Below are 23,067 nucleotides of genomic sequence, written 5' to 3'. Positions count from 1 at the left end.
AGTAAAAATAAACAACAAAAACGGCAGTTGTGTTGCGACACGCCTGACGAAGGACATCAACAACAAAGGAGGTTAATCTGTTACATCACATGCACTGTCGCGCAGACACGCAGTGGCGGGAGCAGCGACGTGACAAGCCGCGACACAGCTACACCAGGGTCGCCGCGACTTTTGTCGCTTGTAGCGACACCGTAACCCCAGGGCTCCGCTGTGGAGGGACAGCAACAAAACCTTGTTTGTGATGCACGTGGCTGCGAGAGATTTCAGAAACGAGTTATTTAACTGTGTGTTATTTAACTGTGTGCATTTTTTTAAAGATGAAAAGATCGCTTTTTTACGTTATTACCTCGGTAATTAAGTATTATAAATATTTACTGTATGACACTGATCATTATCGATTTAAAAAAACTTAAAATTAAAATAATGTACGCTCAGAGAATCCAATTAGCTCATATTTCATTGTCATTTATCTAAAAAAGCAAAAAGTATTCTTTGATATTTAATTTTTTTTAATATAATAAAAAAATTATCCTAGATTTTTTAAAAGTATATTCTGTACATTAATATACAGATGCCGGGCAAGGCCTTACTTCGGTGCAATAAAATAGTAGCTTCTTGTTTTGTTGGTCATTTCGCAGATTCACGTTGCCACTTCGCGGTAGATGATAACATGAGTAACAGGCGATTTGCCTCAAGGCGGTTTGCCTAAACATGAATTCGTTACGGCGATTTGCCTAGTCATTTCGCCTAAAGGCGTTTTGCCTAACGTCGAATTGCCTAACGGCGTTTTCCTTAACGGAGTTCCTGATGGCGATTTTCCTAACGGCGTTTTGCCTAAAATGTTACTATGATGACAAAACCTCGTTTTACCTAACAGCGTTTTGCCTAACGGAGAATTGCCTAACGGCGAATTGCCTAACAGCGAATTGCCTAACGGTGTTTTGTATAATGGCGAATTGCCTAACGGCTATTTTCCTAAAGGAGATTTGCCTAACGGCGTTTTCCTTAACGGAGTTCCTGACGGCGATTTTCCTAACGGCGATTTGCCTAACGGCGTTTTGCCTAAAATGTTACTATGATGACAAAACCTCGTTTTACCTAACAGCGTTTTGCCTAACGGAGAATTGACTAACGGCGAATTGCCTAACAGCGAATTGCCTAACGGTGTTTTGTCTAATGGCGAATTGCCTAACGGCGTTTTTCCTAACTACGATTTGGCCAAACGCGTTTTGCCTAATGGCGATTTGCCTAACGGCCTTTTGCCTAACCGCGATATGCCTAACAGCGTTTTGCCTAACGCCGAATTGCCTAATGGCATTTTGCCTCAAAGAGGAAAAGGCGTGTTGCCTAATGGCGATTAGCCTAATGGCGATTAGCCTAACGGCTTTATGCCTAACGGCGTTTTGCCTAACTCCTATTTGGCCAACGGCGTTTTGCCTAACGGCAATTTTCCTAACGGCGTTTTGCCTAAAATTAGGCAAAACGCTTTTAGGCAAAACGACACATGCCCGATAACATTTATGTTAAATTCACACGCCATTCCTTGGAGAATAACTGGCCACTCCCGTGGCGCTGGCGACCAACTTAATATCTGGTGGTTTAAGTCCAAGGTCAGTAGTTTCGCAGTGTGGGAAATAGGTACCTCCCTCCGTGGCCAACAGATGAGCTGGTACATATAATTACACTGATATCTACAATGTTTAAATATCTAGTATGAGCTCTGTTTGCACACTACATTACATTATTTGATAGTTTCCGCTAAAACTTTATTACAGCATCATTAGTTCACATAAAGTATATAAATATAATCTTTACAACAGGAATGAGTGCTGGTAAGAGACATTTCAATTTATTAGAAATAACATTAAAAAATTGGTTGTCTGTAAAGTCGGTTTACGGACGATAGTATAACGTGACGTCATAACAAAACATTTATGAAATGATTGCATAATTTTATGAATAAAATTTAATCATTTTTATTGAACTATCACTATTTTGTATGGATACAAAGAAGGAGTGAAATGAAATCTACAATTTAATTGATAAATTTACTTTTATTTGCACTCATTAATTCAAATATGTTTATTACTTTAATGGAAAAGTAGGAAACGAATGGGAGTGTTTCAAGTTTAATGTGCCTCGAAAAAGTCAAATCGATGGTTGTTTTACAATCGAGTGGAAGAGAGATAGATGCGGCGCAAGCGTACAATGAGAGTAACGGGACACAGCGTAACGGGAAAATGTGCGTAACGGGACCCTTTTTCGTGCGTGCAGCCGGCGTTCATCGATTTATTAGACGTTGTCACGTCAAAATGTCCTCCCCTTTTGTAATTCAGGAAAGCCTTCCGTATATAAATAGAAATGCAAGAAGACGTTTGTTTGGTATCCGAACGTATAAAAGGACAAGCTCTCTACCTGCCTTCCCCTGGAAGAAGGGCGAAGTTCCCAGCTACTACCTGTGCCTGCAGAGTGTCTACTCAGAACGCACACGCTCATGTAAAAATTGGGGTGTGCCTGTGTCATGGACACGGCCGTGTGTTGTACGTGAATACGTGTACGTAACAGGTATTATTTTCTACACAAAATATAAAACACGCTATTTTATGTATGTTATAATCATGTTTGAACACTAAGAAGTCCTTCGGGTTTCCATGTTTTGTTTATGATAGCAACTATTTCCGTTCGTCCAGTTCAGAAAATAAATCAAGCAAACAAAAGTTATACTAAATGGAAATCTCGAAACGCAGCAAAATGACCTCAAAATGGCGGCGCTTCCCCCTCCACCACGCGCGATGCGTCACAGTCCTCACTTAGCGTAACGAATTCTTTGATCCTATAGCTATCCAGGGGTTTAATTAAATTTTGGATGGAGATGATATAGGTATATGTAGCTGCAAAACCAAACTGTATCCCCCCGATTTTATTATCATTCTTTTTTTTTTATTTGTTTCCCACTATGAAAGCAATTTCAAAGACGTATTCACGTCAAACGATATCTGTCATCAAGGCTGTTGCACGCCCTCTCACTCGGTTTACCCGTGTTGTTATTCAGTGAGAACTTGTGCTCGACGCCTGTACGGGCTCGCAACCCGCAATACTCGCGCGCCTGGAGAGCAGTTTGCTTTCCAGGCGCGCGGTGATTCGGCGAGAAGAAAAGAGTGTTCCGGGGAATTAAAAAAAAGACCTATTTTCGACATCCGCAGATGACGTCATACTTGAAGGTGGCCATTGCTGCGACAAAACCTATTAGGATGTTCTAGAATGTTCTCTTCTGGTCTAATAACTAATCCTATTCTGTATAGGCGTTATTAGCCCACAAGAGAACCTTCTGGAACAGTCTGTCTTATAGGTAATTGCAGCGAAGGCCACTTTCCAGTATGACGTCATATGCGGATGTTGACAATAGGTTTTTTCTATCCCCGGAACACTCTTTTCCGGGGATAAAAAAACCGGCAATAATAACATCATATGGCGGAGAAAAGAAGATAAATGTGCACGCTTTTAGAAATTACAGTAAATTACGGACTCTCCAACTCAAACGAATATTTCTCAGTGATTTCAAACAAATGAATCACCGTAGAAACTACGGCATATTTCAATTCCCGAGTTGTTCCAAACAAAGGTAAACGAACACAAAGCCAAAAGAAGAGTGATCTTACTGTAGACTTAACCACGTTTTTTTTTTTCCTTTCTTGTTTTATTAATAAACCGAGAATATACTTTTGGATTCACTTTAAAAGTAAGCGAATTGACGAATAGAGCAATGAAGATCCTTGGATAATTTGTAACCAGCGTTCTTTGTAAATTAAAGATGAAAATTTTTAAGGATAATCTGGGCGGCGCGTTTCAGCCATCTCCACTCTTCTAAAGATAAAGTTAAAACAAGAAGTGCTGCAGATGCAAGCTGAGCGTGTTCTCGACGGTTCACGCTAGCAGACAGCACCGGTACCACCTGGAGGCTGCTGGAGGTAGTTGGAGGCTGCTAGAGGTCACTGGAGGTTGCTAGATGCTGCTAGAGTTTGCTAGAGGTAGTTGGAGGCTTTTAGAGGCTGCTGGAGGTAGTTTGAGGCTGCTAGTATCTGCTGGGGGTAGTTGGAGATCGCTGGAGGTAGTTGGAGGCTGCTAGAGGCAGCTAGAGAATTCTAGAGGTCACTGGAGGTTTCTAGAGGTTGCTAGAGGCTGCTGGAGGTAGTTGGAGGTCGCTGGAGGTAGTTGGAGGCTGTTAGAGGCTGCTGGAGCTAGTTGGAGGCTGCTAGAGGCTGCTGGAGGTAGTTGGAGGTCGCTGGAGGTAGTTGGAGGCAGCTAGAGACTGCTAGAGGTCTCTGGAGGTAGTTGGAAGTTGCTGGAGGTAGTTGGAGGCTGTTAGAGGCTGCTGGAGCTAGCTGGAGGCTGCTAGAGGCTGCTAGAGGCTGCTGGAGGCTGCTGGAGGTAGTTGGAGGTCGCACTCACCGACTCCTCTCCGGCGTGCCAGACTCGGGGTCCGCCCGCGGCCTCTTCACCTGCAACAACCACGCAGCAGGGGTCAGCCACGACACCGCAGTCTCTGGGGCGAGCCCCCACAGTCACACCGCGCAGTCGCGGCTACATACAAATGTAAACACAAACCCACGGGAAACAAGCGTAATTCAGCTGTATGAAACAAATGAACCCAACGATGAACCTCAACAGGTATTGTGGACAACACAGCGATCTCAGCACAGATGAACACAGTGGGATAACAACGAAGAGACAGTTTCAACAATAACAATAACAATATCAGCCTGATGACGGTAACAGACGCCAGTTCCCGAAACGTCGCTGTGTTCGTCGGTGTTGTCGTCTTTGTGTAGTCCATAATCTCTGTTTTATCTTCATCGTTGTTGTCGCACACTTTCTGTATTGTCAAGGTTTCGTTGTCGGTCTGCATTTACTGTTCTTGTTGAAGCTGTCTAGTCGTTGTTAGCCCACTGTGACCGCCTGTGCTGTTATTTTTGACGTGACAACGTCTAATAAATCGATGAACGCCGGCTGCACGCACGAAAAAGGATAACACATTGTCCCGTTACGCTTTGTCCCGTTACGCTCACTGTACGCTTGCGCCGCATCTATCTCTCTTCCACTCGATTGGAACAACCATCGATTTGACTTTTTCGAGGCACATTAAACTTCAAACACTCCCATTCGTTTCCTACTTTTCCTATCATCGTCCTATCCTTAACAGAATAACACAGATTGTAAGAAGTTAAATAGCAAACATGTATAAAAGTTATAGTTAAAATAATCTCTTCGTTAAAGTAATAAACATATTTGAATTAATGAGTGCAAATAAAAGTAAATGTATCAATTAAATTGTAGATTTCATTTCACTCCTTCTTTGTATCCATACAAAATAGTGATAATTCAATAAAAATGGTTCAATTTTATTCATAAAAGTATGCAATCATTTCATCAATGTTTTATTATGACGTCACGTTAAACGATCGTCCGTAAACCGACTTTACAGACAACCAATTTTTTATTTAAGGCTAAATTCCTACGACGGAATTCTTGTGCTGTCTCATATTTGCTGTCTCCACTGTGTTGTCCGCGACAACTGGTTAGGTTCATCGTTGGTTGGGTTTATCTATTCGACATCAGCTGATTTACGCTTGTTTTCGGTGGGTTTATGTTTTCATTATTATTTCGTTTAGTTCTTATTTTTGTTTCTACAAATTGCAAACATTAATTGCGTATGTACAAGGAACTATTTAAAATCAAGATCCCCCATTTCATAAATTATTTAAAAGCCAACAGGAGTGCCCACAACCATCATAATGGTCACAGCCACTATCATGGTTCGTACACTATTGTGAAAAAAAAAATTAAGGAGTTATTAACGTCCCCTTTACCACTATCAAGATGTAGAAAACTATTGTCCGTAAACCGACTTTAAAGACAACCAATTTTTTTTTACTGGCGGACTCAAAATCATTTCTGCCGCGCAACTGGAGCGCGCAGTCCACATGCATCCAAGGCATAGTGTCACAACGCTATGTGTTTCTCCCGCATCAGATTCACAGATGCTGTCTTACCCGGATGAGTGGCATGTGTCACAAGCGGAACAAGAGCTTGGCATTCCACCGTTTTGGCAACGAGTAAAAATAATGAAAAAAAAAAGAGCTCGACATTCTGTCTGGCAATGAGTAAACAAGAAGAAAAACAAGAGCCTGACATTCCCCTTGTTTGGCAAGGAGGAAAAAAGGTAAAAGAAACAAGAGCTTGACATTTCACTTGTTTGGCAAGGAGGAAAAAAGGTAACAGAAACCAGAGCTTGACATTCAACTGTTTGGAAATGAGTAAAAAGAAAGAAAAAAATAAGATTGACATTCTTACTGTTTGGCAATGAGTAAAAAAGAAGAAAAACAAGAGCCTGACAGTCCACTTGTTTGACGAGGAAAAAAGATTTAAAAAAACCAAGCGCTGAACATTCCACCTGTTTGGCAATGAGGAAAAAAAAAGAGCTTGACATTCCACCTGTAGGTAACGGAGGGGGGAAAAATAAACAAAATCTTGACATTCCACCTGTTTGGCAAAGGAGTAAAAAAGTGGAATAGTAAGCGAAGCGTTTAGAAATTGTGGGACCAAGGATGAAAGTGATTTATTATTCTACGATTTGAAAATTGTGTGATAACTTAAAAATTATTGTTGGCTTGAAGCAGCTAGTAAATATTAATACAAACACACACGAGTATATTGTTTGTGGACACAATATTTGAGAGAAAGGGAATGATGAAAAGGCTAAATGTCAATACCCGTTATTGATTAAAAAGGATTCTATTTGTTTTAATGAAAACGTGTTTTTAGGTTACACAGCCAAATATTTAAATATTATTTATTAAAGGATAAACTTATTTAAATTAATAATTACTACACTACTCATTATTAACGTACTTGATATAAATCACATAGCTATGTATTTTGACTACACATTTAAGTACGCTATTACATATAAAACTGAACCTGAATAGGACGTAGGTATGTAATTTTTAAGTTCTGTTTTATTTAATACTCTCATAACTAGTCATTTTCCTTGTAAGATGTATTGCCAACCACTTGAAACGGCATTCGCTGCTGTTTTATCGACGTCTACGATCTTTTACATAAATTATACAATATGTTTACTTTTAATGACGATTTAAAATTTATTTCAACACTTGTGTATACTGAAATGTTTACAACTTGGGGGGTGCTATATGCGACATCTTAATGAAAAATTTAAAACGAGATAAATAATTTTAAAAAATCAATTCAAATGTAGGGTAGGTCATATTCAAAGTTGTATAACTTACTTATTTACATACAAAAGATAAAAAAAAAACATTTAAACGCAGTGAAAGTTATAGCCAATGTTCCCACAATTTTGTCCAAAAAAAATAGACGGTATAAACTATGAAGAAACTGAAACACATTACGGATATGTCAAAATGCTGTTATTAAACTTTTAGCGCCTTGCATTTTTGCATATCTTGTGTAGTATACAAGCCAACTTAGCCAAGGGTTGATCTGTGTCAGTGAGGTGGGACGATCAGTGGCGTAGCCAGGATTTGTTTATGGAGGGGGTTAAGAAGCGTGGTTCCCCCCCCCCCCCTATTAAAGCGGGGGGTCCGGGTGTCCTCCCCCGGGAAAATTAGGATTTTAAGGTGTAAAATAGTGCTATTTGAGCAGTTTTCGGTACTTAACTTTAAATATTGTAATGGTAAAAATATAATTCATTTTTTAATAAAAAATTGTTTGAGTGATGAAGTAAGAAATTAATTAAATATATTTCAATCAATCAAATTGCCTTGTCCACGACACTCAAAATCATAAATCATGCTCGACGCTCAACAATACAAAAAAAAAAAAAAAGGAATAAAAATGGTTGGGTTTCGGCAGAACTGGCCTATTCCTGGAAACAATTAGCTTTAGCTTGATGAGTTACCCAGTCACCACCTGCTTATAATTACCGCGCTGGTTCAATACAGTAGGTGTAAGATATTTGAAATAGGGATGGGTAGTTCGCGAACTACCAGTTGATTTGGAACTGTTCTGACGAGCGAACTAGGTGACTAGTTCGCTGTTACCAAAAACAATCGTTCTTTCGTTCTTTGCGTGTTTCTCTTCTCCTACTCTGTTTGGTTCTTACTGCGCATGCGCGAAATATCCCTAGGTGACTAGTTCGCTGTTACCAAAAACAATCGTTCTTTCGTTCTTTGCGTGTTTCTCTTCTCCTACTCTGTTTGGTCCTTACTGCGCATGCGCGAAAGATAACCCCCCCCCTCCCCCTTGCCAAACACTGTCACCCAATATGCCACGTCTTTCTTGCTTTCTTCCCTCTCTTACGTTTGTTCTTTATTTTGTCTCATCTCCCCCCTTACCATTATTTCCCCATCGCTTCGTCAGTTCCAAGCAGAGACGTTCCAAGTACTCATCTGAACTACGAAGACCAAAGAGAAAGGGAGTACATATACACACTGAACTAGCTAGTTCAAAGACATAGATAGTTCACGCTGTCGGTCATTATTTTCGTTTCGTTCTTTCTTGCGCAATGATGTATCGTTTGACGATCGTGAACTCTAAATTTTTATCTTATATTCTTTAGACATTTACATTACATATTGGCATTAAAAAACGTGTCACGTAAATAAGTGTAATTACGTTAAATTTCAGATAGCCTATACAATCTGAAATTAAACTTTAATAACACATAGACCACACATTACAAAAGTACACTAAAATTTAAAGAAACATAATAAAACTTACCTAATACGAAAAAAATCAGCTTAGGTTGTCACAGATGAGAAAAAACTATACCATTATTTTGTTTTGTACAAAAGTGAAAATAAGCACTTTACTCGCAGAAAATAAATTAATACACATTCAAAAATGTAAGAAGTGTGTGAAAGAAAAACAATATGATAGTCGCTCATTTTTAATGGGAGATATTGTTTACAAGCATCGGATTACTGTGTGCCTCTTTTATTTATAGAAAAAGAAATGCCCATAAAACAAAAAGTCTGTAACGATTGTGTTGGTGTCATGTATGGAATACATTGGAAACCGCGATACAGTCCGCGACCGATGTAGTTCAATAGAACGGTTCCTAAAGAACTAGTCTTTGAAGTGACTAGTTCCGAACGAACTAGTTCTTTCCAAAGAACTATATTTCCCATCCCTAATTTGAAAGCTTGGGACCCGTCACGGCGTCACAACCTTATAGCTTCTGCTCGCGACAGGGGTAGGGGAAGGGAAGGAGAATCGGTAGGGCTCGCCTACTCTTCCCCTCCAGTGCAGTGGGCGGTGATAGCAGTGAGACACCCAGGCTTTTAGCTAACCTGCTTTCAGATAAGAAAAAAATAGGGGCTAAGGGGGGGGGGGGGTTAGATCCGCTAACCCCCCCCCCCCCCTGGCACCGCCCCCCGGGGACGATATGTGCGACGCTCGCTGGTGCTTCTAGCGAGGTATCGCCTCTAAGTGAAAGGCTGTTTGACTGGCGCGCAGTCTTTCTCGTTGTGCATAAGGCAACTATGATACACGAGCGGTAACCATAACATTATACGGCGGAGAAATGAAGATAAAGGTGTAATGCAAGGCCCTTCGGTGCTTTATTAAAGAATCTTGTTCAGACTGTGTATTAGTGTTTGAGTAATTTTTTGTTAGTAACATTGATTAGACCTCGACGTAATCAGTGCGTCTGAGAAGTCTCTGAATACTTCAAGTTTGTATTTCCCGCGCTGCTGTGTAGTGGCAACCATTATTCAGCATCCTCTACCAATAGTTGGCAGCCCTGAACTTCCAGCCGGAATTCAGTCATATTTTTCATCATGGCGGTGAGTAGTACTATGGTGTAGCCTCACGGTTACATTTTTGTATTATAATGGCATCTATAATCATTATCGTATACAGTCCACTCAGTCATCGCGCTATAAAAAATCTTTACCGGGAATTTCATGATTCATATTATAAAAACACACATTTCAGCCTTTCCACTCTCCTAGGAATACAACTGAAAAACAAATTGCGTATTGTTAAACGCTATCGTAGAGACCGGAAAAATTCGCGAATTCATTTCGCGATAGGCTAAAATACAAATAGTTATACCTCAGTGCTGCCCCTGCTATTGGCTCACAGCTCACCTGGATGACTCTGGGCCAATGAAAAACACCCAACCAAAGCTTTATCAGAATCACAGGCTGCTACGTTGGCACGTCTCACAAGACAGCAGCCAATGAGTGGGTGACATTTGACCGAGTGTACGTAGAACTATGGAGATCATCCTACAGGTCATTGAACCCGCGAATTTTTCCGGTCCCTAGCTATTCGCAAACAGACACCGCTGTGGTGGTGGGAGCAGGTTCTGAACACGGTGTGTGTGCCCGGGTAGGCAAGGGCCTTAACAGACCGCCCTCACAGGGTCTCGGCTAGCGGGCTGATGGACAGCGGATAATTACCGCGGTCCGATCACCAGGACTTGAAGGGGGGAGGGGGGGGATAGGGGTCAGCAGCTCGACCCCCGGCGGGTCAAGGATCCCTGCCGACCCTGCCGGTAACCCCAGCCGCGCGCTTACATTTCAGCACAGAGCGACTGACGCCGACTGTTGCCACCAGGGCCGCAACTAGAGTCTCTGGCACCCGGGGCATGAATGGATTCATGCGCCCCCCCCCCCCCCTTCTTTTATTGCACATACCCCTTATAAAGCGGGGGGTCCGGGGGCCCTCCCACGGAAAAAAATGGTGCTATTTAAGCATTTCCCATACCTACATGTAACAGTTTCTGTGCTACTGTACCATCCATGCATGAACCCACCATGTCCATAAAGTAGTCCGTATAATCACTAGACGTGTTCATTAAATATGTTGAGACGTTATATTGTAAATCAGATTAGACATTCCTGGCATGCAAGTTAAAAAAACCTTTTACCAGTTACAAGTTGTAGTAGGAATTACAATGCAAGCGATTTCGGCGCCCCCACAGCTTTGCGCCCTGGGCGTATGCCCCGCTTGCCCCCCCCCCCCCCCCCCCCCTAGTTGCGGCCCTGGTTGCCACCCGGCTTGGTGTACAAGTAAGTAGAGACTGGAAAAATTCGCGATTTCGATGACCTCTAGGATAGACTCCACAATCCCCTTCACACTCAGACAAATGCCTCCTGCTCATTGCCTATTGACTCGTGACACCTGTCAACTGGGAAGCATGCGATTCGATACTTTTTTGGTCGAAGGTTTTTCATTTGCTCAAAGTCCTTCAGATAAACTCTGAGTCAATCACAGAAGCAATATAAAGATACAGTTGTTTGGATTATAGCATATCATGAAATGAACCCGCGAATTTTTCCGGTCTCTACAAGTAAGTATTTATAATGTTAAGCCCCCCGCCTACCCGGGCACACATAAAGTGCGCAGAGCTTCAGGAAAAACAACGCGACTTAAAAACTACTCAAGATCTCCGAACGGGGTCTGCTTACGAAAAGCATTTAAGAGTTTCGTTGAGGGCCGAAAAGTACTTTTGATTTCGGATTAAGTTTTTTAATCTGTATTTTTTGGAAGAGTTAAAAATGGCTAAAACGCATGTTTTCGGAGTAATGTTTAGGCGAAAACAACCGGTACAGATTCTTTAAAGCACTTAAGGGACTTGCATTACACCTTTATTTCATTTCTACGTCATATAGTGTTATGGTTACCACTAAAATTTCACAGTTATCCAGTGACGACGAGAAGACTGCGCGCCAGTCCAGAGGAGACACCGCGCTAGAAGCACCAGCGAGCGTCGCGCTTATCATCCCGCCTCACTGACACACATACACCCCTGACGAGGCGGGGGCTTTAACATCAATAATTATATAAGTAGTTTTAATAATTTTTGATGTTATTCTTCTTTAGGCGCGTTATGAAAAAATGATGAGAGTGAAATTTTAAGATGCGCGCGCATCACCGTAAAACAAAATTAACAGGTTGAAGCTGCCCGCTAAATAGCTCATTAAGTCTCGAAAAAAAGCTACCAACAAAATAGAAATAGAAACTCTATTAGTCGCGCATGTTGGCACGCTCGTCGCCTCTGATCACTTTTCTCATATTTATAATATTTATCCACGTGTTTCTAGTTTCTACATTCACAACACGTGTTAAGATTCATACAAGTGCAAATTATATATGTGCTAATAAATTATATTTAGTAGTGATTTGAATTGAATATTTTGATTAATATTATTTACTATTCGTAAATATTAGTAAAAAAAATTGCATTGTCGGAGTGCACTGGTTGGGTAAACGGAAGTACGCCGATAACTCCCATCAGCCATGGCACCGTCCGCCACGTTTGCAACATAAGAACCAGGGTCGTAGTGGAGTGAGGCGACATTCCACAAATGAACTTCTTCTTGTACTGAAGAAGAGGGAGAGAAATAAACGGGGGGGGGGGGGAGGGGGGGGATTGGACAAAGCAAAATAATTTGGTAAAATATATCCTGCTAAATATAAATATGGCGACAGAATAATAATATTGTTAAGTAACTCGAGATCGTTTGTAAGGCCGCCACGGCTAATTATCTCGGTGCGTATTGTGACTATTCTTTCGAAAGCTATTTCTTACGAGTGCACAATGCAGGCTTTTGAAGAATGCACCAGTAAAATTTATCACAAACTAACATGTTAACATGTGATTTAGGGGAGGAAAAAAAATCACCTAGTAAAACTGGCAACCGCACAGTGCGACACCGGCCTAAGTGAAGAAAAATAGTTTTTTCGTCACTAATAAATGGTTTCGTCGAGACTAGTATATTTTTCTTCCCCCCCCCCCCTTTCCGCTGTCACGTCACCACAAAATAGTTGGCGGCGCCCAAACATCTGGATCCTGACACGCGCCTCTGTCGTGACGGATGCGTCAGCATCGCGCGTCGCAGGCGGTGACTGACTGGACGGCCGTCACGCGCTGTCACGGACTGTCACGGACTGTCACGGGCTGTCACAGGCCGTCACACGTCTCCGTCCAACTGCTGACCCCAGGGCACACGCGGAGCGCAGATACACTCCAGATCTCCGACTGGCGTCTGCTTACAGAGTTCGCCGAGGGCCGAAAATTAATTCTGAATCACCGGATTTAAGTTTTGACGTGACAACGTCTAATAAATCGATGAACGCCGGCTGCACGCACGAAAAAGTGTCCCGCAACGCACATTGTACCGTTACGCCGTGTCCCGTTACGCTCATTGTACGCTTGCGCCGCATCTATCTCTCTTCCACTCGATTGGAACAACCATCGATTTGACTTTTTCGAGGCACATTAAACTTGAAACACTCCCATTCGTTTCCTACTTTTCCTATCATCGTCCTATCCTTAACAGAATAACAGATTGGAAGAAGTTAAATAGCAAACATGCATAAAAGTTATAGTTAAAATAATCTCTTCGTTAAAGTAATAAACATACATATTTGAATTAATGAGTGCAAATAAAAGTAAATTTATCATTTAAATTGTAGATTTCATTTCAATCCTTCTTAGTATCCATACAAAATAGTGATAATTCAATAAAAATGATTCAATTTTATTCATAAATGTATGCAATCATTTCATCAATGTTTTATTATGACGTTGTCACGTTAAACTATCGTCCGTAAACCGACTTTAAAGACAACCAATGTTTTTGAACTGTAATAATGTTCGCAGGCTTTCACGGCCATTTTTGTCTGAAGCAGTTTGGATTCTGGGTTGTAGCCGTGTCCTAGGGCGAATAATTCACCGACGTTTCGGGTCAATATTGCAGTCGCCATCATCAGGGAGCAGTTACCTGCCTACTCACGGACACGGCTACAACCCGGAAGCCAAAGTGGCTCCTGGGTGTAGATGTTTCGTCATTCCTCGACACCCCTACACGGGCGAACGCTAGATTTAGTTTCCTTCCTGCCCCTAGCTTCACGCATGTCACTGTCACAACCACGGCCAATCAGCGGGATTCCCCCGCCCGCTGTACTTACGAAAGTTCGTGAATACATGGCATGGTTAGCTTAGTTAGTCATGTGCAAAGTCTGTTGTAACCTTTGCGGTAATTGTCAGGGGCGTAGCCGGGGGGGGGGGGGGGGGTTAGGGGTTCTAACCCCCCCTTAGCCCCCATTTTTTTCTTATCTAAGAGCCTGGGTGTCTTACTGCTATCACCGGCCACTGCACTGGAGGGGAAGAGTAAGCGAGCCCTACCGATTCTCCTTCCCTTCCCCTACCACTGTCGCGAGCAGAAGCTATAAGGTTGTGACGCCGTGACGGGTCCCAATCTTTCAAATATCTTACACCTACTGTATTTAACCAGCGCGGTAATTATAAGTAGGTGGTGACTGGGTAACTCTTCAAGCTAAAGCTAATTGTTTCCAGGAATAGGCCAGTTCTGCCGAAACCCAACCATTTTTATTCCTTTTTTTTTGTATTGTCGAGCTTCGAGCATGATTTATGATTTTGAGTGGACATAAACAAGGCACTTGGATTGATTAAAATATCTTTAGTTAATTTCTTACTTCATCACTCAAACAATTTTTTTTTTAAAAATTAATAATATTTTTACTATTACAATATTTTAAGTTAAGTACCGAAAATTGCTCAAATAGCACTATTTTACACCTTAAAATCCAAATTTTTTCGGGGAGGACCCCCGGACCTTCGCTTTAATAGAGGGGGGGGGGAGGGAGAGACCATGCTTCTTAACCCCCCACCCCCCAAACACAAATCCTGGCTACGCTACTGGTAATTGTATCAGGCTTCTCCCTTTTGGTATAAATCTTGTCCAGTGTATTAATTGCTCTTGATATCGCTCTTGCATAGTTGCGATCGTGTGTATGAATCTTTAGCAATTTACGGCTTAGAAACTTTATTGTATTGCATGAATTGTTCAGTATATTGCATCTGCATGATTTAAAGGTGTTAGTCATTGCTCTTGCGACGGTATTCACGAGTTTTTAGTGCAGTTACGCCTTGATTATTTTTGGTCGTTATTTTCATAAACTTTGTACCTTTATGTGCTTATTTCCGACTTATCGCTTCATAGTTGCATGTTACTTGTTTTGAACAAATAAACTGTTATTTGTTGAACGAAATTGTGTAAATTATGTTGTTTTTTTTGTAAGAGTTCGCATGTGGGCACCTTGCTTCTTCAATGCTAATGTTCTATTGCAGTTTTCTATTAAATTAATTGGTAAATACCAGATACCGGAAAAATTCGCGGATTCATTTCGTGATAGGCTGAAATTCAAACATGTGTAGCCTATAATTCTGCTGGTTCTGCTATTGGCTCGCGGTTTAACTGGAGCTCTCTGGGCCAATGAGAGACTATTTACCAAAGAAGCGTCGAATCACAAGCCACCCAGTGGAGACGACTCACAATTTAGTAACCAATGAACACGCGTGTTTACTTGAGAAGTGCAGAGGATAATGGAGGCTATCCTAGAGGTCATCATATCCGCGAATGTTTCCGGTCCCTAGTAAATACTTGTACCTTTGAATATATATACTGTATAGAAGTCGCCAGCCCAGGTTAAAATTTCTAATACGGTTTTGAGGTAGTTGGTTAATTCACCGCCGCAATCGCCACCATCTCTAGGGTATCGACTTGTGGTGGTCCCTAGCGAACAAGTGTCGAACTCTTCAAACACCCCTTCCCCCTCCCGTTGAACGAACTTGAGCTGCAGTGAATGATAGGTGGGGAGGTGCGGGGAATGACAGCGGGCGACAGTGCTGCGCCCTAACGTGTAAATAACAACTAAGACGATACAGGGCGTTACGGCAGCGCACTGCAGCGGTGAAGTTCCCAAGCTGCTCATCATACGCTTCTGAAAAACGTAGAGTAAATCCTATCCACGCGCGACTTCTATACAGTATATATGTTCAAAGGTTGTACTAATCCCCGAGGTTGGTACACCGTATCCTCGTCCAGAGTGGAGGGCTGCCTGCACTCACGCACAGACGGGTCCGATGGTCTGCCCTTTCTTACAAGGGCTCCTTATGAAGACCGACTCCAACACGGAAAGTTCGGGCCAAAAAAAAAAGGCAATTTCCAAGAGATGATGTTCCTGGAAGCTCCAGCACACTCCAGCGCTCTGTTCCACTGGTCGCCTCTGCCGTCTCTTCCCCGAGCGGCGCGGCGCATGGTTCGTTTGTTATTTACCAACTAAACTGGGCAGATGTGGGCTCGCTCTGACACTTCTCTTCCTTCTCGTTTCATTCCAGATCCCCTCGGCGATGCATTCCGAGGATATGGCCTTAAAACAAACTGTATTCATCACCCTGAAGGGGAACCAAAAAAACACATAATTAGAGACCGGAAAAATTCGCAGATTCATTCGGCGATAGGTAGAGACCTGTAAAATTCGCGATTTCAAATCCATAAAGGATAGACTATATGATCCTCTATGCACTCGTGCAAATTACATCTGCTGATTGGTTACCGACTCGTAACACCTGTTGACTGGAATGATCGTGATTCGCTAATTCTTCTGTTAAAGATTTTTCATTGGCCCAGAGTCCTTCAGATAAACTGTGGTCCAATCACTGTAGCAAAATAATGTCAAAAGTATTTGGACTCTATCCTATCGCGAAATGAATCCGCGAATTTTACAGGTCTCTAGCGATAGGTTAAACTTTAACTACATAAACCTTTAAGTTGCTCTTACTATTGGCTCACTGGTCATCTGGATAACTCTGGGACAATGAGAAACCATCAACCAAAGACGCATCGAATCACAAGCAAGCCAGTTGAGACGACTCACAAGTCAGCAGCCAATGAACTGGCGTTATTTTCCCGAGTATACAGAGGACTGTGTAGTCAATCCTGAAGGTCATTGAAACCGCGAATTTTTCCAGTCCCTACACATAATGTTCGCAGGCTTTCAACGGCCATTGTCCGAAGTAGTTATGGCTTCTTGATTGTAGCCGTGTCCTAGGGCGAAAAATTCACCGACATTTCGGTCGACATTGCAGTCGCCATCATCAGAGATAGCAGTCACCTACTGAGGTTCTTACCAGTTGTCCTGGCCTTTATATACTCTTGTCCGAGGTGGAAGGTACTTCCTGATTGGCTGCTGCTTCGGGCCAATCAGAGCCTTCCTTTCTTATGGTTGGCTGGGCTGTTTTGCCAATCAGGGGCGATTTATCTGATGTTGGCAGTGGAGCTATGTTTGGAGGACACATGTTTACCAGTTTGCGACCTCGACGAGTCAGAAAGAAAAAGTTACGAATGTATAAATTTCTTTTTTACAAACAGATTAAGTGAAGCCGGTATTAAGCGAGAAATTTGCGAGAAAAAAAAGTGTACAATGTTTTTAGCCAGGTATAGTCAAAAGGACATAAAAAAACTACTTGAAAAAGCAATAACATTACATTTCGGCGAAGATTAGACTTGAGGGTTGTTCAGTACTTTTCACGTGAAACTGCGGTAAGACCGAAAGTTTTTTTTACGTGACATAATTTTCAAGACATTAAAAAAAATATAAGTATACGTTGCGTATGATATGCATGATACCACCAGAGAGTGGTCTTCGGTTCAAATCCCCTCAGAGATGAACGTGTTTTTGGAAATTTTTACCCTAGATCGAATTTTTACCCTAGATCGAAATAATTTTTTCAATGTATACCCCTTCAAATATTTTTGGGTTGCCAACAAAACCCTTTTTGTGGTGTCCGCGTGATGGCTTTTTAGTGAAAAACACATTTCGCTGTCGACACGAATAATATGGAGGCGTCCATTTTCACAAAAATATTTTCTAGCGCAAAAAGGAAAAAAAAGTCATACCCCTCCCCAAGTGTAGAGAGTAAGTCAGGGGTGTATGTGTGTCAGCGAGGCGGGATGATAAGCGCGACGCTCGCTGGTGCTTCTAGCGCGGTGTCTCCTCTGGACTGGCGCGCAGTCTTCTCCCAGTGCATTGAGCGGTGACCGTGACATCTGAGCGGTGACCAAAATATTCGTGGCAGAAAAAAAATTGCAAGGCAGGTATCGACATGAAATTTTAGAAATACCCTTAAAATAAAAGTCATGACCAAAAAAGTTAAAACAGATCAACATGGCGTGTGGGACCGATCCTTATGACACGGTGTGATCATTGGTCGATAACATGGTCACATGGTCTGGCGGTTCACACGTGATTAGGCCAATGGTGGTTCCAGGAGAGAAGGGGGGGTTTATAGCAGCATGCCCCCCACCCGAACTCTGACTTTTTTTTAAATTTTTCTCAGTCCTTATCGTACTTTACCAAACTTACTTAAGTATGTATTATTTTATTGCAGTACTATAGATAACAGAACATTTTTGGACCAAAAATAATATGTACTATGTAAATATTTCAATACTAAATGTACTCAGATTGACCTGGACCCTCCCCTGATTGGGCAGCCACTGCAACTGGGCACGGGTCGCCGCGGGGCGTGTCCGCAGCGCACTCGCCCGGCCGTCGACGAGCGCACGTGCTTGTGCCGCGCGGTGAAGTATGCGTGTGCCAGTGTGCCGGCGGGCCAGTGTACCAGTGGGCCAGTATACAAGTGTGCCAGTGTACAAGTGTCCCAGTGTCCCAGTGTACAAGTATACCGATGTACCAGTGGGCCAGTATACAAGTGTACCAGCGTGCCAGTGTACAAGTCTACGAGTGTACAAGTCGACGAGTGTACAAGTGTACAAGTTTGCCAGTGTACAAGTTTGCCAGTGTACAAGTGTATCAATGGGCCAGTGTACCAGTATGCCAGTGTACAAGTGTATTAATGGGCCAGTGTACAAGTTTGCCAGTGTACAAGTGTATCAATGGGCCAGTGTACCAGTATGCCAGTGTACAAGTGTATTAATGGGCCAGTGTACAAGTTTGCCAGTGTACAAGTGTATCAATGGGCCAGTGTACCAGTATGTCAGTGTACCAGTGTGCCAGTCTACAAGTGTGCCAGTGTACAAGTGTATCAATGGGCCAGTGTACCAGTATGTCAGTGTACCAGTGTGCCAGTCTACAAGTGTGCCAGTGTACAAGTGTATCAATGGGCCAGTGTACCAGTATGTCAGTGTACCAGTGTGCCAGTCTACAAGTGTGCCAGTGTACAAGTGTATCAATGGGCCAGTGTACCAGTATGTCAGTGTACCAGTGTGCCAGTCTACAAGTGTGCCAGTGTACAAGTGTATCAATGGGCCAGTGTACCAGTATGTCAGTGTACCAGTGTGTCAGTCTACAAGTGTGCCAGTGTACAAGTGCACCAGTGTGCCAGTGTGCCAGTGTGCCGGGACTCACCTCTCGCCCGCCGGGACGACAGACGCCCGACGCCGCCTGGACAGTGCGCCGGGGCGCGGCTGGACGCCTACCTCCTCCCCCCCTCGCGCGCACATGTCACCAGCTCACCAGTCCCCCCGCGGTGCTCGCCACTGGAGCCGGGGTCCACTCGCACACTCGCACACTCGCACACTCGCACACTCGCGCACTCACACGAGAGCGACGGTCTCAAACATCGCCGCCGCCACCGCCATAGCCGCTCCAGTTTCGCAAAAGAAGAAAAGAAAAAAACTAAACAGGCCGTTAACCGTAATCAGTCATAAATTACCGATTTAAAAAAAAAAATGGAAAACAAGACGGTCGAACACGCGAGAAATGTTGACGTCGCGGGGAGGGCACGAGGCGAGGCGAACCTCCCTGGAGAGAGACACCGCCCGACTGTCGAGCTACTGGAGCCTCCAGCAGGACCGAAACTCTCCGGGACAGAAGAAGGGTCAGCTCCGGAAAGGAAGTCGACAGGGGAGGGGTAAGGGGGAACAGCTGCCGGGTGCGTCTCCACCAATCAGGAGGCGACTCTCTCCCGCCCCACTGGACCGCAGGCGACGAAGCAGCGCGCATCGAAGCTGCGCACCCACACCAGAGCACGCGTCTTGCGATTCCTCCAAGGACGAAGCAAGCGCCCTACGCATTAAGGCCCCTGTCTCACATGCAAGAGATGGGGGTTATTTCATTTCCTTGTAAAATAATAATGTTCGCAGGTTTTCACGGCCGTTGTCTGAAGTCGCTTTGCTTCTGGGTTATAACTTGATGTAAGCTTTTGGACATACGCCATTGCTAAGCACATGTATGTCTGTAGAAGAAAACTACAAAAAAACCAAAAGACAAAAAAAAAACACAAATTAAGCAAATAATTGCTGTTGTCAACAGGATATAAACACCACATAATATTCCATAACAGGAATATGGTCAACAAAGAAAAACAAAGAAAAATGGACTAAGAGAACGAAAAAACCCCCACAAATGATGACAGCACAAAAATATTGAACCCAAAAAAATTCAGCACAACAGTTGAAACGAGACAAAAAACACGACAAACGAAAAGACGAAACAAACACAATAGTTTTCCAAAACAGAAGAGAACGAAAAAAAAAACACATAAATGATGTCATCTCAAAAAAATTTAACCAAAAAAAAATTCAGCACAACAGTTGAAACGAGACAAAAACACGACAAACCGAAAAGACGAAACAAACACAATAGTTTTCCAAAACAGAAACAAGCGACGTTTCGGGAACTGCAAAAGCTTACATCAAGTCATGCACTCCCATTGCACAAATCTTTCAAAGAATATATTTCTGGGTTGTAGCCGCGTCCTTGGCGAATAATTCACCAACGTTTCGGTCCGACATCGCAGTCGCCATCATCAGGGATAGCAGTTACCTACTAAGGTTCTTACCTCTTACCTACAGTAGGTAACTGCTTTCCTGATGATGGCGACTGCAATGTCGACTGAAACGTCGGTGAATTATTCGCCAAGGACACGACTACAACCCAGAAGCCAAGCTACTTCTTGTAAATAATTTTAAAGTTAAGGGATTTCGTTAGGGCCGGGTCAAAAATTTGCTACCTAGTATTTACTAAACGTTATCATGTGGAAGGCTCATGAATACGAACACTGCGTGACGTTTCACCGCTATTAAGTGATACAGTACACTCCCGATTATCCGCGAAATTAAGTGGCAGGGCCACCGCGGATAGTGAAAATCGCGGATAATCCGCAAAAGAGCCGAAGATGGGAAGCAAAAAAGGAAACATTAATTTCAACTTAAAAATCTAAAAAATGTATGTACAGTAAAAGTTACAATTAACAGTAAAAATTGTTAAATGATGCTAAAATTTTAGTATATTACTGAATAATTAACATACAATAAATTTCAGTGATGTAAACATAAAAGTGCTCGGTACTTGCTTCGTAACAAGGATACAGTACTGTACGTACTCAGAGACTTCATTAAACACTGCGTGAGTTCCGAGAAGGCCTGTGGCGTTTTACTGTATACTGCACACAATACTCTCGTCAGTAGAGTTCAAATTTGCTCACTTGTAATAAAATACAGATTTACATGTGTGTTGTATTTTTTTCGCAGCATGCGCGGATAATAGGGAGTTTACTGTATTTAATATATGTATGTTGAGATGATTTGAGACGGGATTTAAGCCTGCATCACACCACCACGCCAGAAGCTTCCAGCAAAACTGCTAGCCCAGCCTGTATGGCAGCGGGTATGGATGTTCGTCACAATTGTCGCATGATGCCGTAACTGCTTCAACAAACCCAAGCCATCTCAGTTTCAAAAAAATAATATTCAGATAACTCAAATCCCTCCAGAATAAATTACTGTTTTTTTTTTAACACTTCGTTCTGATTGGATAAAATTTCAACCTTCTACGAAACCTTCTAAAAAAATTCGAACAAGACCGATTGTCTGTAAAGTCGGTTTACGGACGATAATTTTACGTGATAACGTCATAAGAAAACGTTGATGAAAAATTGCATAGTTTTTAGTTTAAAATATTATTTACAGTTTTTTTGCCAATTTAATTTTTAATAATTTGTTTAAATATAATCACGAACAATATTAGTTAAAAAGCCCACCTTAACCTGTTTGATATTATAGAAGATTTTCTCGCACGGTGGTTTGCCCGGTTGTTGAACGGCTCGGCTCAGGCGGAACGTGACCATTTTTTCGTGCGTGCAGCGGCGTCCATCAATTTATAAGACGTTATCACGTCAAAATACAGTTTAAAAAAAATTAAATACTGAAACAGAACTAAATACGCCAACCAGCGTTTATGTTCTTGAATGATTTTTTCGCGGACAGACGAAACTCTGGTGTAGCGTGAGCAGGTTCTTCCAAACCACGTGGTTTCTTCTGGAGCCCCGTACAGCTTGTGGGCTAGAGGGTGGAGCAGGGGGGAGGGGGGACACGGAGTCGCGGCGCTCATTCAAGACAGTGTTTTGTTCTTGTTTCCCCTCTGGGCTGCACGCGCTTTTCAACTCGCCGTGGTCGTTACACGTTTTTACTGTCGCCGTGTCCGCCCGCTCTTTATTGCTCTCCGCCTCTTCCCATCTTCCCCTCCTCCACCATCCTTGGGGGCCCGCTTTACTACTTATTTTACATCTTACTGCCCCCCCACCCCCCGGCCAACCCTCCAACACCAAAACCTTTTTACAAAAAAGCTACTCTTGGTCTCACACAAAGAGCTCGCTCATGTCATTGTTACCAGGGCACCCGCGCCGTGTCTTTTAAGGCCCGTGTCCACACGCCGTCTCGCGGTTCTGTCATTCGAGGGCTTTCTTTTCCTCTTCATCCAACACTTTAAAGCCCCTCATTTCCACGTTTTACATCTTCTTTGGAAGGTCTTCCATTGCAGCAGGTATGGATGGTTTATATTCAAAGAATTGGCAGAGCGCAGGACGTTTTTTCATGCACCTATTTTTTTTTTACGTGATAACTAGAGACCTGCAAAATTCGCGGATTCATTGACCTCTAGGATAGACTCCACAGACCTTTAAATACTCGCGGAAATGACACCTGTTCATTGGCTACTGACGTTGAGACGTCTCAACTAGGCTGTCCGTAATTCGGCACTTTCTTGGTTTAGTGTTTCCCATTGGCTCGCAGTTCCCCGGATAAAATGTGGGCCAATCGCAGAAGCGGTACGAAGGTATAGTTGTTTTGATGCTAGCCTATCGCGAAATGAATCCGCCAATTTTGCATGTCTCTAGTGATAAAGTCTTATAAATCGATGGACGCCGGCTGCACGTACGAAAAATTGTCACATTTCGTCTGAACC

The 23,067-nt window shown here is 42.8% G+C and overlaps 1 protein-coding gene across 1 annotated transcript in view; it reads right to left on the bottom strand.

Annotated features, from left to right (window-relative positions):
- Positions 1-23,067, bottom strand: part of LOC134528587 (eyes absent homolog 2) — a 386,579-nt gene that overhangs the window by 96,455 nt on the left and 267,057 nt on the right. Inside the window, exon 3 of the mRNA XM_063362339.1 lies at positions 4,450-4,499. Coding sequence (XP_063218409.1) covers positions 4,450-4,499 — 50 coding nt within the window. The remainder of the gene's footprint in view (positions 1-4,449; positions 4,500-23,067) is intronic.

The sequence above is a fragment of the Bacillus rossius genome, chromosome 1, assembly GCF_032445375.1.
Source record: "Bacillus rossius redtenbacheri isolate Brsri chromosome 1, Brsri_v3, whole genome shotgun sequence".
Classification (NCBI taxonomy): domain Eukaryota; kingdom Metazoa; phylum Arthropoda; class Insecta; order Phasmatodea; family Bacillidae; genus Bacillus; species Bacillus rossius.
Note: the sequence above shows the minus strand (reverse complement) of the source record. Positions and strands in the feature narration are given on the sequence as shown.